Here is a 15,240-nt window from a genome sequence, read left to right on the forward strand (position 1 = left end):
CATCTAACATACCCCTCCCCCCAGACTAACAATGCTGCTGTCTGCTGTGCCCCCTGTACTCCTTCATCCAGAGTGGAGGCACTCTAATAGGGGAGGTGTGTTACTGGCCAGATCACCAGGTGAAAACAGATGGAAAAAAGCATAAACAAATAAAATGAATGCAGCCATCACATCTAATGACTGGTAAGCTGCAATATATTACGTTTGGTTTTTGGGTTTAATACTGATTTACCAACATGCCTGTAGCAGTGGAAATAAAACTAGTTGAAAAGATTTGTTCTGGTCTGAATTTTTTTATTTATTTTTTGCTCAAATACATAACATTGGTTTTCCTTGTGTTGCCCAGATTCCAGCAGCATCGAGAATGTGGAGGCTGTTCTGAACCTACAAGATCGTCTTCACGAGGCCCTTCAGGACTTTGAGAGGGAGCACCACGCTGAGGACCCGCACCGGTCTGGCAAACTCCTCATGACCTTGCCGCTACTCCGCCAGACAGCAAACGAAGCCGTGCGCACTTTCTGCCAGATAAGACTGGAGGGGAGAATCCCAATGCACAAACTTTTCCTGGAAATGTTGGAGGCCAAGATGTGACTGATGGAGCTCCATCTACTGTACAGGAGCCCCAATGGATGAGCCATGAACCCTAAGTATTTGGACACCGTACAACAGCTTCTGTATGTACCATTAATGGAAATAACCAGGGGTCTCTTCGCAAACTCTCCATAGAATGCCCATGGCCATTGGGATTTTACAGAGTGGTCTGATGAATCTTCTGCCATTGGTAACATTTGGAGATCTGGTGCTAGGGCTGTGATGGGCCATTGTCTGGACAATATAGTCTACATACAAGGAGCACACTGTAGATAATGATTTACTTCCAGGAAGTGAGAAGACCACATGCTCGTTCCCCATCGTCCAAACGTAGATTAGTTTACAGAACATAATGCTGTCAGTCTTTTTTTTGAGAGGACGGTGGTCCCTGAAGAATGGATTTCGGCTGCTGCCACAAACACATAATGAAAGCTGTAAACATGTGTGTTGTATTGTGAGATCTCCATTGTGTAAGCAGAGAATACTAATGTTTATAATGTATATAAATATTATATTCCTTCAAAAAGCAGAATCTGATCTTTTGTCTCACAAATTTTTAAAGAGGAAATCAGCTCCCCTCCCCCAAATTTTTCTCCCTCCCCTCCCACCTGTATAGCCAGGTAGTTCCCCAAAAGCATACTCACAGGTTTGGTGATCCAGCAATGTTGCCCAAGGATCCATCTCTATGCCGCAGCATATATGGTCCCACACCACCATCTTCTTAGGACGTCAACAGAGGGTGGGCTGCCTCTTCCATATTGTGCAGCAAGCCTGGGATGACGTGGATATACTGTGTCATCAGGGGACTGGCTGCAAAAACCACGGATAGACCCCCCCCCCATGACATGGCCGTAAGAGGGCCTTTGTGGTAGATTTTGGCACCATGCACAAGTCCCTAACCCCCCTCCAGCCCTGCTAGAACACAATCCCACCTGTTGAGGCCACCCCCTCCGCCATCTTGTGGCCTGCTCCTCACCATAGACCTCCTCACGACATTCCTGGACATAGCCTTTTATAGCCAGAAGAAGGAATGTCCACATAATAGGTAGCTTCACTGTACTTTACTGGTGTTGTACGGGGAATGTCAAGACAGTCCCATCACTAGGAACATTCCGTAGTCATTTGACATACACAGTCAATCACATAAAGTGGACGATCCACAGTAGTCACAAGTGAAAGCACATGCAGCACCTCACAGCCATCTTCCTCTAGTCTCTCCTTTGCCCAGGGTCATTAATACTCACAGGACTGTGTTCTCCTTAGATCCTAGCTGGGTACATTTTCCTTGGGAACCCTCTAGGGAAGCAGCCTCATCCAAAAATCTCCAGCCTGGCCTAAAAGGCCTTTTGCAATCTGCCCTAGCCCCCTTAAGGGACAGATTGTCCACAGCTGGCTCTTCCTGCATGCAGGTCCACGCCACCCAGCCTCCTGCCCTGTCTAGGGCCCATAAGTGTAGGTTACATTCACAGATGTGGGGTGAATGGCTCCCATGCCCCATGACTCTCTGTGTCCCTCCCCTTCTACTTAATATATGGGTGCGGACTCACCCCTGACACCACTTGTGGGGGGACTCTACCTAAAAGGGCCTAGCACCTAGTATCACTACCTGCTGTACCAGACACCATTCTGATACAGAGCCACCTAGTGGCAAAATGGATAACTGTACCTGCCTACATGGCACATATACCGTAGTGTACCCATGATAAGGGTATTCCAGGAGGCTGTGGGCCAATCTTCGCATCATTCCGGCCTAGGACAGAAATAGGTAAGTGCAATTAGTGGTTCCCCAAAAAAAGGTATTTCTGCCCCCCCCCCCAAAAAATGACCATCCTGTTACAGGTGGGGCAGGAGGGGGCAGAAGCAAGGTCTTCTAGAGCCCAGGGCAAACATGCTAAGATGTATGAGCATTATATGTCAGCAAAAATCCCCCCCCCCCCCCGAAAAGTGGGGACTATTCTGTATGCTTACCCCATAAGCATAAATTCCCCCTCCTCCCAGGATAAATCCACCCCCTGCTGAAATCCCCCCTCATAGCACAAATCTTTGCCCCCTCACCCCCCCTCCCAACTCAAATCCTCTCTTGCTGCAAATCCCCCCTGCACAAATGGACCCCCCCCCAAAAAAAAAAAAAATCACTTCTTCTAGCACAAATTTCCCCTCCCAGTACACATCCTCTCCCTCCCATGTCAAATCCCCCCTCCCAACACAAATTCCCCCCTCCCCCCAAATTTCCCCTCTTAGCACAAATTCCACACAAATACCTGCCATTCATCCCTACTAGGACAAATCCCCCCTCCCCCCAAATTCCCCCTCCTAGCACAAATACCTCCCATTCATCCCTTCTAGCACAAATCCCCCCCCAAAAAACAAAAATGATCCCTCCAAGCCCAAATCCCCTCTCCTCTCCGCCATATTGCCTCTTCCAGCACAAACCCCCCAAGTCCCCCCTCCTAGCACAAATCCTCTCCGCCCATCCCCTCTCCCAACACAATTCCCCTCCCAAATCACAACTCCTAGCACTCCCCTAATTTCCCCTTCTGGAAACAATTCATACCCCCTACCACCCCCTAGATTCCCCTTTCCAACACAAATCCCCTACCCTCAGTCTCCTCGTTGTGCCCCCCCCACCTCACATGATACCACAGCGCCCAGGGCAGCCGTCCCTCCTGCCCACCCCTTGTCCCTTGGCCCTGTAAAGTTTTTAGGGAGGGTAAAGTTCTGCTTTAAAGGCACTATGACAAGCCAACTGAAACAGTGAACAATGGCCTGTGTAGTCTGGGCCTAACGTGTGTTTATAGCACTAACTTCTCGATAGATTATGGAAGAGTTACACCCCCCCTATCAGAATATTGTTTGCTGCCTCTGTTCTGCTGGGGAGATTTTCCTTTACTTATTGTCTTGGCGATGCAACAGGAAGTGAAAGAAAATCTCCCCATAGGGAGGGGAATTCCCATCTTACATAGTGATGTGTAGTCACCAAGCCAAATAGAGAGGTGACTCTCCCCAGGGAGTACAAGATGACAGTAAAAACACGGCAGAGGGTCTAACCCGTCCTCACCCGATCCAAAAGTAGGAGAAAATTGCCCTTATATACAATCTAAAGGAAATATTTCACAAAGCAAAATACCAATATGATAGACAAGCCAGAGAACGGTTCCAGAGCAGTGAAGCTGAACTAATTCAGTGAGGTCGCTGTCCTTGAACTACTATGTGGAGCTACAACCTGAAGGTACTATGAGGTATTGAGGGATGGTAAAATCCATTAAAGGTTTCTGACAGCTATTTTGCTTTCTGTCAAATCCTCTTGTCCTGTGGCCAGACCATGGATGATTTACATATTCTTAACAAGAAGTAAATTAACGTGGCTATGAAGTCAAATCATTTTTTACCTTAAAGTCTCACTAAACCCACATCACAAAAAACTAGTAAAAGTAAACGGTGTATTACATGCTGTTCTGTATTCTGCAAAAAATCATGGTTGATACTGCTGCTCTCTATCTCCCCCCTTCTGTTCATGTCCCCAATGCAGCTAGGGATTTTGCAGCTGTGGTGGCAACTCTGCACATGCTCAGTTTTCGGTGAGTTTCTATGCTGAGAATTTCCTTCCTATCTCACCTGAGCAGTCCATGTAAATATGGAGTCGCACATGAGCGTATATATACAGTGCTAAATTACAGCCCACTCCCTCCCTCCTCCTCCATGTCCACTAACCAGCTAAACACAACATTACATGTAGATTATTGGAGGCTTCGCCTCCCTCTTATTTTAACACAGGCTGGAGGGGCGTGACACAGCCTGTGACTGGCAGAAATCCACCCACACCATGTTATTGCAAAAAAATAAAGATTTGATTTAAAATATATATTTGTATGAACATTTAAAACAGTTTATTGATATTACTTATTTTTACTCTGTTTTCCAAAGGCTGTTTTTTTTATTTTGACCATGTGACCAGCAGCAGAGGACTAGCTGCTCCTCCTGCTTATGTTTCCCTGCAGACAGGCTGGGAGAGAGCTGGGTCATGTGACAGCTTTATACAGATTAGGAAAAAGGTACTTAGATGTTTTTTTATTAAAATAATTACAGTGCCGTCATCTATATACAGAAAAAGAAGGGACAAAGTCAATTAAACCAAGGGTGTTTAGTATCACTTTAATGTATTCAGTGCATTAGGGTAAAAAAAGTCTCACTGCATGTTGCACCTGTCAGCCTGAGACATTGTGACCAATCAGAGCATTTATGAGGCTTAACCACGCCTTCATCATCAGAGGCTGACAGGTCACTGGAGTTCCCCCGCGGCTCTATCCTTGTACCGGTTTCCTCCAGTGATTTAGCGATCAGAGCAGCGTGGATCGGGAGAATGCTGACAGCGGACTTCACAGACTGTGATATGCCGACTGCTCTGACATGTGTGAGTGCGATGCAGATTGTTTGTTTTTAAGCATTTAATTAAAGGAAAAATGACTGTACCAGCAGCTACCTGGCGCCTCTCTCTCTCCCAGTTTGTCTCCTCTGTAATTGTCTACCACACCATCGCTCTGACCCCCCTGCTGTCCGGGTCCCCCTACAGGAGGCCCGGTGGTACCCCCTGTCGGCAGCCCTGGGGGTATTGGGGGGAGGATTTGTGCTGGTAGGGGAAGAAGATGATTTGTAATAGGAGGGGATGAGGATAAGTGCTGGAATGAGGAAGGTGGGATTGTGCTAGGACTAGGGATTTAAGGGATAGTGGAGGGGGACTTGTGCTGTGGAAGGTGGAAGATTTGTTTTGGGGGCGGGGGGGGGGGGTTGTTCTGGGAGGGGGAGACTTGATTTTTGCTGGCGGTGGGTGGAGGGCATAGCTCCCAACTGTCCCTGATTTCGAGGGACTGTCCCTGATTTGGAGCAATGTCCCTCTGTCCCTCATTCCTCCTCATTTGTCCCTCATTTTGGTCTGATCTATATAGATGTATATAAAATGCACTTTTTATCTATCAAAAAGTGTTTTCCAGCGCTAAACCTTTCATCGGATTTCTAAATTGCTGCATTTGTAAATTCCAAAAGCCAATATAAAGGAATAGTAGTGGTAAAAAAAAAAAAGCACTTGTGGGTTTAACCAATCTTGTTTTTTTGTATAATTCTCCTTTAAGGGGGCGTGGCAAGGGGTGTGTCCTATGCCTGCATACTTTTGCTGCTAGGTGTCCCTCATTTCCTTCTGAAAAAGTTGGGAGGTGTGGGAGGGTGAGCATAAAAAATAATGCTGGACTTTTTTTGCAGGAGAGGGAGTGGGGCTTTTTGATAAAAGGGTAGAATTTGGCACTCTTCTTAGCCCTACAATGTGCGTTACACACCCCTGACTGCTGTACTCTTTTTGTTTTGTACTTATGACATCTAATGTGCATTATACACTCCTGTCCCCTGCATTCTGTGCATAAGACTCACAGGCTCCATTCACACCTAAGTGTTCCAGATCGCAGGCGAAATAGAAACTTCTTTTTGAGCGACAGGCATTCTGTTTTTAGGATTTTGCAGCGATTTGTCGGGAGACAATTGCGTCAAAATCGCACCTCGATTTGGGGTGCTATTGAAAGTTACAGGATCACGAGCGCGTCCCACGATTTGCAAGGAATCGGGAATCGCGATCCAGAACTCATAGGTGTGAATGGAGCCACAATTTGGCTACGCTCACTGTTCACTGTGGCGCACTGAGCTGCAATACTATTCTCTTTGGGGCACCCAAAAGTGTCCCAGGTCTTTAACAATCTTATAGTGCATACTAAAAAGAGAAAACATGCCGTGCGCTGCTAAAGCGTTTGGGTTTGGCTTGAAAAAAAAGGTGGCAACCCTAGGGCTGAGCCATGCTCTGTGTGTGTCAATAGACACACAGAACACAGCTCAGGATCAAGCCTGCACAAGTGCCCCCCATAGCAAGCGGCTTGCTGTGTGCGCACTGGGCAGTGGGGGGGGGGGGGCAGGAGTGCCAGCAGGGGACCCCAGGAAGTGGAGGATCGGGGCTTCTCCTTGCAAAACCATTACACAGTGCAGGTAATTATGACATTTATTTATTTTTATTTATTTCAGTAACTTATATAGCGCCATCAATTTACGCAGCGCTTTACATATACATTGTACATTCACATCAGTCCCTACCCTCAAGGAGCTTACAATCTAAGGTCCCTAACTCACATTCATACATATATACATGTTTGTTATTTAAAAAAAATGCCTTTAGAATAACTTTAAATTATAATATTACTTAAATCTTCACGGCATCTGAGCACCACAAACCAAAAACACTATTTATTTATTTTTAATATTCAAAGCAAACTCTCCCATCCATCCATGTCTCCATGCTTTATTTTGTTGAGAAATCACTTTGAAAAACACCCCCAATAGCATTTCTGGCTGTGGCCATCTTGAGTAAGGGCAGATGATTCATGTAGCATTTACTTCCTGGAATCTATCTGTCCTTAGCTCAGGCATGCAGACAGAAAATTTACCTAGGTATGAAACTGGGAAGTAACTAAAGAAATTTGAAAAAAAAAAATTAGTTTAAAAGAAGTAAATATGATATACCTTCCTATCTACAGTGGAACCTTGGTTTACGAGTAACGCAGTTAATGAGCATTTTGAAAGACAAGCAACTTTTTTTTTTAAATTCCGACTCGGTTTGCAAAACGAGCAGAATTCAAGCTAATGGGGTGTGCAGTACCGCATTTGGCCAGAGGTGTTGGGGCCCTGGGGACACTAGGAACGATTCGGAGCCGTTCGGAAATACTTGGAATCACTCGGAAATATTCGGAACCACTTGGAAATACTCCGTTCCCGAGTGTTTCCGAGGCTTTCCGAGTTCAGCCGAGCTGTCCCTGAGTATTTCCGAGGCTCTCTGCCGCCCCTCCACCTCTGGCCATATGCGGTATTGCATGTAATAGAAGTCAATGCGGAACGAACTATCTTAGTTTCCATTGACTTCTGTGGGGAAACTCTCTCTGATATGCGAGTGCTTTGGATTACAAGCATTCTCCTGGAATGGATTATGCTCGTAATCCAAGGTTCCACTGTATTTACTAATGCCATCAGCATAAAGATTAAAAATAATCAATGTTGGTTGGCAGAGTGAAGTTCCACTTTAGGTATCAGTTGTATATGCTTTATCATTTTTTTCTTGCTACTTTTTTTGTAGCTATACTGCTTGGGTGTTCTGTTGATTGTAGGCTATGGAGAATACAGCAAGAGGACTGAGACTCTGCGTTGTGAGATAGAAATGAAGAGCTGGGTATAACAAGTGTATTGGTGAATTATCTCACCGGTTAGGTTGGGAGGTGTGATGGCATACCTCCCAACTTTTTGAGATGGGAATGAGGGACACCTATCAGCAAAGGCATGCAGGCATAGGACACACCCCTTGTCATGCCCCCTTAAAGCAGAATTGTAAAAAAAAACCAAGATTGGTTAAACCCACAAGTGCTTTTTTTACACTACTATTCCTTTATATTGGCGTTTGGAATTTACAAATGCAGCAATTTAGAAATCAGATGAAAGGTTTAGCGCTGGAAAACACTTTTTGATAGATAAAAAGTGCATTTTATATACAACTATATGGATCAGACCAAAATGAGGGACAAATGAGGAGGAATGAGGGACAGAGGGACATTGCTGCAAATCAGGGACAGTTGGGAGGTATGGATATGGTGGTTTCTGTTTGGAGAAAGCTGCATTTATTATACATGTTGGTGGGTTATTTTTGTTCTTTGTAGACTATTTAAAAATCTGGGTGTTTTTTTAAGCATCTAGATAATTAGTCATGTGAATTAAATATGACATGAGGGTAAGACAGTGGCCCATAGCGGAACAATGTAGCAGCGAGTGGGGGAGAGCCAAGCATTAAGAATCAGAGTGAAAACTGATAGAAAATCGAAGGCCCCAAATGAAAATGATGTGTTTGTTAATTAGCAGGGATCGTTAGGCCGGGTGCTAATCATTACAGGAGCTGGAGAGCCATGGATACTGCGGTGTGAGTGGCCGGGAATAATAACATGACGGTTGCCATTCCTGAGCGGCATGGGGGCCACCTGTTCAGGAATAAATCTGAATGCTGATTAGAGGCAGGAGAACCTCAATCTATAGGGAGCTTCCATTGTACATGATGCCCCCCCCTCAATAAACCAGATGAGGAACATCACATAGGACACCCGAGGGACGTAGACTGGCCAGACACCAGCAGAAGTTCCATTCCTACAGAAATTCAGAGAAATCAATTTGTCAGAACATTCAGCTAGTTATGGACGATCGTGAATGAGGGTGTTCATTCCATCCATTTGCTCATTTGTCCCCTGTGATAAGGGTCCAAAGAGGAGGGTAAGAGGCAGTGTGTTTGGGTGCCGGTGGTGATCTTCCCTCTCCCACTCTTCAAACATACCCCATGAAGTGTTCGGCCATTATTTACATCTGAAGACCGAAGGGTCTAAGGCAGGGGTCCCAAACTGGAGGCCCTCCAGCTGTTGTAAAACTACAAGTCCCATGAGGCATTGCAAGGCTGACAGTTACAAGCATGACTCCCACAGGCAGAGGCATGATGGGACTTGTAGTTTCGCAACAGCTGGAGGGCCACCAGTTTGAGACCCCTGATCTAAGGACATTTCATTCTGAGCGCTGCACCTTTCTTTCTTTTTATGCTTGTATTGCTGTTCATCAACATCATGCCGGTGTTCTATCGGATAGTGCCCGCTATCGAGAAGCGCGCGGGACGAACGGCGCATGCGCCGTAGGGAGCAGCATAACAGCTGATTTTACAAGCAGCTGTTGTGACAGCGAGACAGCTCCTGCGCACAATAACCGACAGAATATTTCTGTCAGATTGTGCCTGGCGCTGGCGAGGCGTGTTCATGTCGGCGAGGGGCGGATTTGTACATGTTGGGGGTGGATTTTTAAACGATGGCCAGTGCTGCAAAACAAATTTTATTCTGCTATTTTTACTGGACGCTTGCGGGGCGTGCCCATCTTTTAAAAAGCTGCACCCATCATGTACAAATCCACCCCTCACCGGCATGAGGCATTATTTACCCACTTGCCGACCAGCCGCTGCAGTTTTACTGAGGCAGAATGGCACGGCTGGGCGAAACGACGTTATGTTACGTCGCTTCATCCTGTGACCACTAGGGGCTCGCATGCCCGCCTGCCTTTCCCCCCGGAGCCGATGCAAGTGCCCGGCGGGCGCGATGACCTCTGGGCTCCCGCGATCACTTGTGCCACAGCGAGAACTGGGATCTGTGTGTGTAGACACACAGATCCCGGTTCTCTAAGGGGAGAAGAGACTGATCGTGTGTTCATACAAAGAATTAATAGCGATCTGTCATCTTCCCTAGACAGTCCCCTCCCCCCTTCAGTTAGAACACAGAGAGGGAACACATTTAACCCCTTGATCGCCCCCTAGTGTTAACCCCTTTCCTGCCAGTGACATTTACACAGTAATCAGTGCATTTTTATAGCACTGATCGCTGGATAAATGCCAATGGTCCCAAAAATGTGTCAAAAGTGTCCGATGTGTCTGCCATAATGTCGCAGTCCCGATAAAAATCGCAGATCGCCGTCATTACTAGTAAAATAAATAGATAATAATAAAAATGCTATAAATCTATCCCCTATTTTGTAGGCGCTATAACTTTTGCGCAAACCAATCAATATACGCTTATTGTGATTTTTATTACCAAAAATATGTAGAAGAATACGTATCGACCTAAACTGAGAAAAAATTAGCTTGGGGATATTTATTGTAGCAAAAAGTACAAAATATTGTTTTATTTTCAAAACTGTCGCTCTTTTTTTGTTTATAGCGCAAAAAATAAAAACCGCAGAGCTGAAGAAAATACCACCAAAAGAAAGCTCTATTTGTGGGGAAAAAAGTATGTAAATTTTGTTTGGGTGCAACGACGCACGACCGCGCACTTGTCAGTTTAAAGCGATGCAGTGCCGAATCGCAAAAAATGGCCTGGTCATTCAGCAGCCAAATCTTCCGGGGCTGAAGCGGTTAAAAATCCTCCCCCATCTTTGCAGCACTGCCCATAATTTTACAATCCGCCCCCAACATGTATAAATCCGCCCCTCACCGACATTAACACGCCTCGGCAGCGCGAGCCGCGAGGCACAATCTGACAGAAAAATTTCTACTGTCGGCTATTGTGCGCAGGCGCCTTCTCGCCGTCACAACAACTGATCGTAAAAATCAGCTGTTGTGCTGTTCTGTCCGCTGCATGCGCAGTACATCCCGGGCACTTCTCGATAGCGGGCACTATCCGACAGAACACCGGCTGCTCAAAAGACTTTTATATTTGTTGTTTTATTGCAAGTTAATTAGCGCAGCAAACATTTATCAGTACCATTAGGGACTCCATCAATTTTGTATTGTATTGTAAAAATTTGTAAAAGGATGGCCATGCCAGTGTTTTGCGTTCTACGTTCAGTTTCGGGGTGCATTAGGATTTTTCCAGAATAAAAAGCACATACACAGTAAAAATTTTGTCCCTGTCGATTTTCCTCATCACTAATGTTGTAAATGATCATTGATTTATGGATCCACTTGGGTACAACCAGCCTGCCCATAGACGGATCGAATCTCGGCTGGTTTGTGAAATGAGCAAGATTCGATCCATGTATGGGCAGCTTTAGCCCCTCCCTGGGGTTCAGTAACCACTGTGATTGGCTGTCAGAGTGGTCACAGGATCACAAGCCGGTCCTTGGAGTGAACAGAGAGCTGTCTCTGACAGCTCAGTCTCAGTTCTGGGAGCAGGCAGTAAGCACGCTCTCAGCATCTAAACATTGGCCAGCCAGTGACACTAATTAGAAAATAAATCTGGTTATAGTTGGTGGAGTGCCATCATCCCTAATATAGATATCTACAAACAATACCCTCTAGGATTGGGACTACAATATTCTTATGGCTTCATTGTATTTGTCAATACATGTTTTTACATTTTTGTACAAATAAATGATACTTTTATCTATTTTTGACTAGTAGTCATAAAGGGGTCAGATTTGTCCGCTGCTGTGTCGCAGTCCTGCTAAAAATCGCAGGATCGCCGCCATTACAAAAAACAATTTAAACAAAAAAAAAAAATTAAAAGCCCCTAAATCTATCCCCTATTTTTGTAGACACTATAACTTTTGCGCAAACCAATCAATATACGCTTATTGGGATTTTTTTTTACCAAAAATATGTAGAATACATATTGGCCCAAATTGATGAAGAAATTCATTTTTTTACATTTTTTTTTTGTATGTATTTTATGGCAGTAAGTAAAACATTTTTTTTTTTTTTTCAAAATTATCGCTCTTTTTTTGTTTATAGCACAAAAGATAAAAACCACAGAGGTGATCAAATACCACCAAAAGAAAGCTCTATTTGTGGGGAAAAAAGGACATTAATTTTGTTTGGGTACAAAGTCACACAACCGCGCAATTGTCAGTTAAATCGATGCAGTACCGTATTGCAAAAAATGGCCTGGTCATTAAGGGGTGTTAACAGCAATGCAAATAAGAGTCAGGTGCTGAGGGTCCTTTAGAATATATGTAGGTGTGCTTCACCACACAGGCAATCGAAAAAGCTTAGTACACAGGCGGCTCGCATACATGGCGTCCCAGGAGCACCAATATCCACACTACTCTTTTTTGACACCTCTGAAGAAGAGTTCTCCGAAACGCGTTAGTTGTCATAGTTTTTGTACACTTTTTCTGGCAATATATTCGCTATATTTATACTTTTATATTCTTATGGGTTCATTGTATTTGTCAATACGTTTTAAAATACTTTTATCTATTTTTGACAACTAGTAGTGCCGATATAGTCCCAACCCTAGAGGGTATTGTTTGTAGATGGCCAGTGACACTAATGTGCAGCATGTGGGCATTAAAGTGATTATAAACGATCACCTTGTAAATCAACCCTTTCAGTTTAAAATAGAAATGAAAGGCAAAAACATTTGTGTATAGATATGAAAAAAACATTATAAATACCTTTTTTCCCCGTTTTTTTTTTTTTATAAGTGATCACATTCCCTTTGTTCCATACCTCCCAACATTTTGAGATGGGAATGAGGGACACCTACTAGCAAATGTATATAGGCATAGGACACGCCCCCTGCCACACCCCCTTAAAGGAGAATTAACCAAAAAAAAAAAAAAAGGTTAATTAAATCCACAAGGGCTTTTTTTTACCACTTCTTTTTCTTTATATTGGCTTTTAAAATTTACAAATGCAGCAATTTAGAATTTGGATGAAAGGTTCAGCACTGGGAAACGCTTTTTGAAAGATAAAAAGTGCATTTTCTATACAACTATATGGATCAGACCAAAATGAGGGACAAATGAGGAGGAAAGAGGGACAGAGGGATATTGCTCCAAATCAGGGACAGTCCCTTGAAATCAGGGACAGTTGGGAGCTATGTCTGTTCTCAGCTGCATAAGAGCTGGGGGAGGAGAAGCAGCAGCACACTGAGCTTCCCAGTGAATGGCTGTGCAGCGAGGACATGTCAAGTCTGATCATTGGAGGAGAGCAGGCTGAGTTCCTAGTATAGCTAGAGAACTGACCACACTGTGCTCTCCTACTTAGTGTGGCCAGTTTTTAATAGGAAAGCAAAGGGACTGGCAGGAACACCAGGGATATCACATAAAAGAAGCAATACAAAGAACAGGACACTTTCTCATACAAATACATGGTACAGCAGCCACATATCAGGAATATGAAATGTTGGGGTAACAAACGCTTAAAACCCAACCCTTTGCCACTCCATATGTGTTAGATGGGTGGCAACAGGTTAAGCTGCAACAGCAGCTGGATAAGGTTGTACACATGCCACAGACGTGATGCTTTGCTCCATGGCAGCAGGAAAAACGATACCATATGTCACGTTCAGCCAGCAACAGCGCCGCTGAACACAACTAGTTTAAGTGAATGGGGCTGCTCTGTAATTGCATGTGATGCACAAACTGGTGTGACTGTTTTTGGGGTTAAAACAAACAGTGAGGAGGTTTCTCCTCCTGTCTGTCAACCACAATCTGAAAATAGATCCACCAAGACTCGCTTTTCAGAGGGACAGCTCTGCAAGCGCTCCCCACAACCGCGTGCAGCACATGCTAGTGTGGGGTTCGAGGGGTTAAAGCAGGCAGTGAGGAGGTGATACCGACCTGGCAAGTGCTCTCTGAGGCCCCATTCACACCTGAGCGTAGCGGGAACAGCGCATTCTCACTCCTGTTCTTTTGCTGGATTTTCACATGTTAATGTATGTCACGCCTTAGACAGCCAATTTACTTGAATTGGCTCCCCGACATGCAACATACACCTTAAAGTAGCTCCAGAACCCTTTTAAGCACGTCTGCTACCCACCCTTGGGGTGCCATTAATAATTAATACCACTGCAAGTGTGACCCGTGATGGCAGCGCGTTTCCAAAACATGGGAAAACGCACGTTTCTGTTGGTTCTTTCGCGCATTTAGGTGTAAATGCAGCCAACACAGGTGCGTTAGGTGTGAACATGGATTGCTTTTTAGGTTCTATTCACACTAATGCGTTTTTTGATGCATTTTGCAGAAATGCATGGGAATTTTTTAACATGGGTTCCTATGGAACATGTTAACATCAATGCATTTTTGTGCCTCTGCATTTTTGGAAAGGGTCGGGGACTTTTTTTCATGCAAAATGCAGTGTTTTGCATGTAATAGAATTCAATGGACCCGCATCCAAAACGCAAGTACCGCGTTTTTACCGCGTTTTTCGTTTTTTTTTTTCTTTCTTTTTTTTTTACACTGTATACAGTATAAAAAAACACTGTAAAAAAAAAAAAAACGCAAAACACGGCAAAAACGCTGCAAAAACGCATGTTCAAAAACGCGGCAAGCACCGCAAAAAGCACTGCAGAAACGCTCAAAAGCAACATGCATAGATGTGAATCGAGCCTTAGGCTGGATTCACACTTAGGCAGTTTTAGTGCTTTTTGCATTTTGCAGATTTGCACTACAGTCCATTTAACATGGCTTCCTATGGAACACGTTCTGTAGTGCAAATCTGCAAAATGCAAAAAGAACTAAAAATGCCTAGGTGTGAATCCAGCCTTAGAATCCAAAGCAAGTGTGAACATGTACAATGTATACGCATAATATCTATTAGTCATGCTACATATAAATTTCCAAATAGATGTTCCTGGTAATGAAATCCACAGAAGGGACCCGGTATAATCATTCTAAACACAAGCTCTGCCACCCTGTGGGCATTTTCCTAATTACAAGTGAATGGTACTTCAATTAAGGAATGCACAACATAGAAATAGATGTACAGTATCTCACAAAAGTGAGTACACCCCTCACATTTTTGTAAATATTTTATTCTATCTTTTCATGTGACAACACTGAAGAAATGACACTTTGCTACAATGTAAAGTAGTGAGTGTACAGCTTGTATAACAGTGTAAATTTGCTGTCCCCTCAAAATAACTCAACACACAGCCATTAATGTCTAAACCGCTGGCAACAAAAGTGAGTACACCCCTAAGTGAAAATGTCCAAATTGAGCCCAATTAGCCATTTTCCCTCCCCGGTGTCATGTGACTTGTTAGTGTTACAAGGTCTCAGATGTGAATGGGGAGCAGGTGTGTTAAATTAAATGGTGGTCTCCTTCTACTAAAC

At 44.3% G+C, this 15,240-nt stretch overlaps 1 protein-coding gene across 2 annotated transcripts in view; it reads left to right on the forward strand.

Moving 5' to 3' along the window:
• Positions 1-1,073, forward strand: part of LOC141107635 (estrogen-related receptor gamma-like) — an 80,772-nt gene extending 79,699 nt beyond the window's left edge. For both annotated transcript variants that reach the window (XM_073598510.1, XM_073598508.1), the window contains exon 7: positions 347-1,073. In XM_073598510.1, coding sequence (XP_073454611.1) covers positions 347-591 — 245 coding nt within the window. In that variant the 3' untranslated portion in view covers positions 592-1,073. The remainder of the gene's footprint in view (positions 1-346) is intronic.
• The last annotated feature ends 14,167 nt before the right edge of the window (positions 1,074-15,240 follow it).

The sequence above is a fragment of the Aquarana catesbeiana genome, linkage group LG09 (genome assembly GCF_042186555.1).
Source record: "Aquarana catesbeiana isolate 2022-GZ linkage group LG09, ASM4218655v1, whole genome shotgun sequence".
Taxonomy (NCBI): Eukaryota; Metazoa; Chordata; class Amphibia; order Anura; family Ranidae; genus Aquarana; species Aquarana catesbeiana.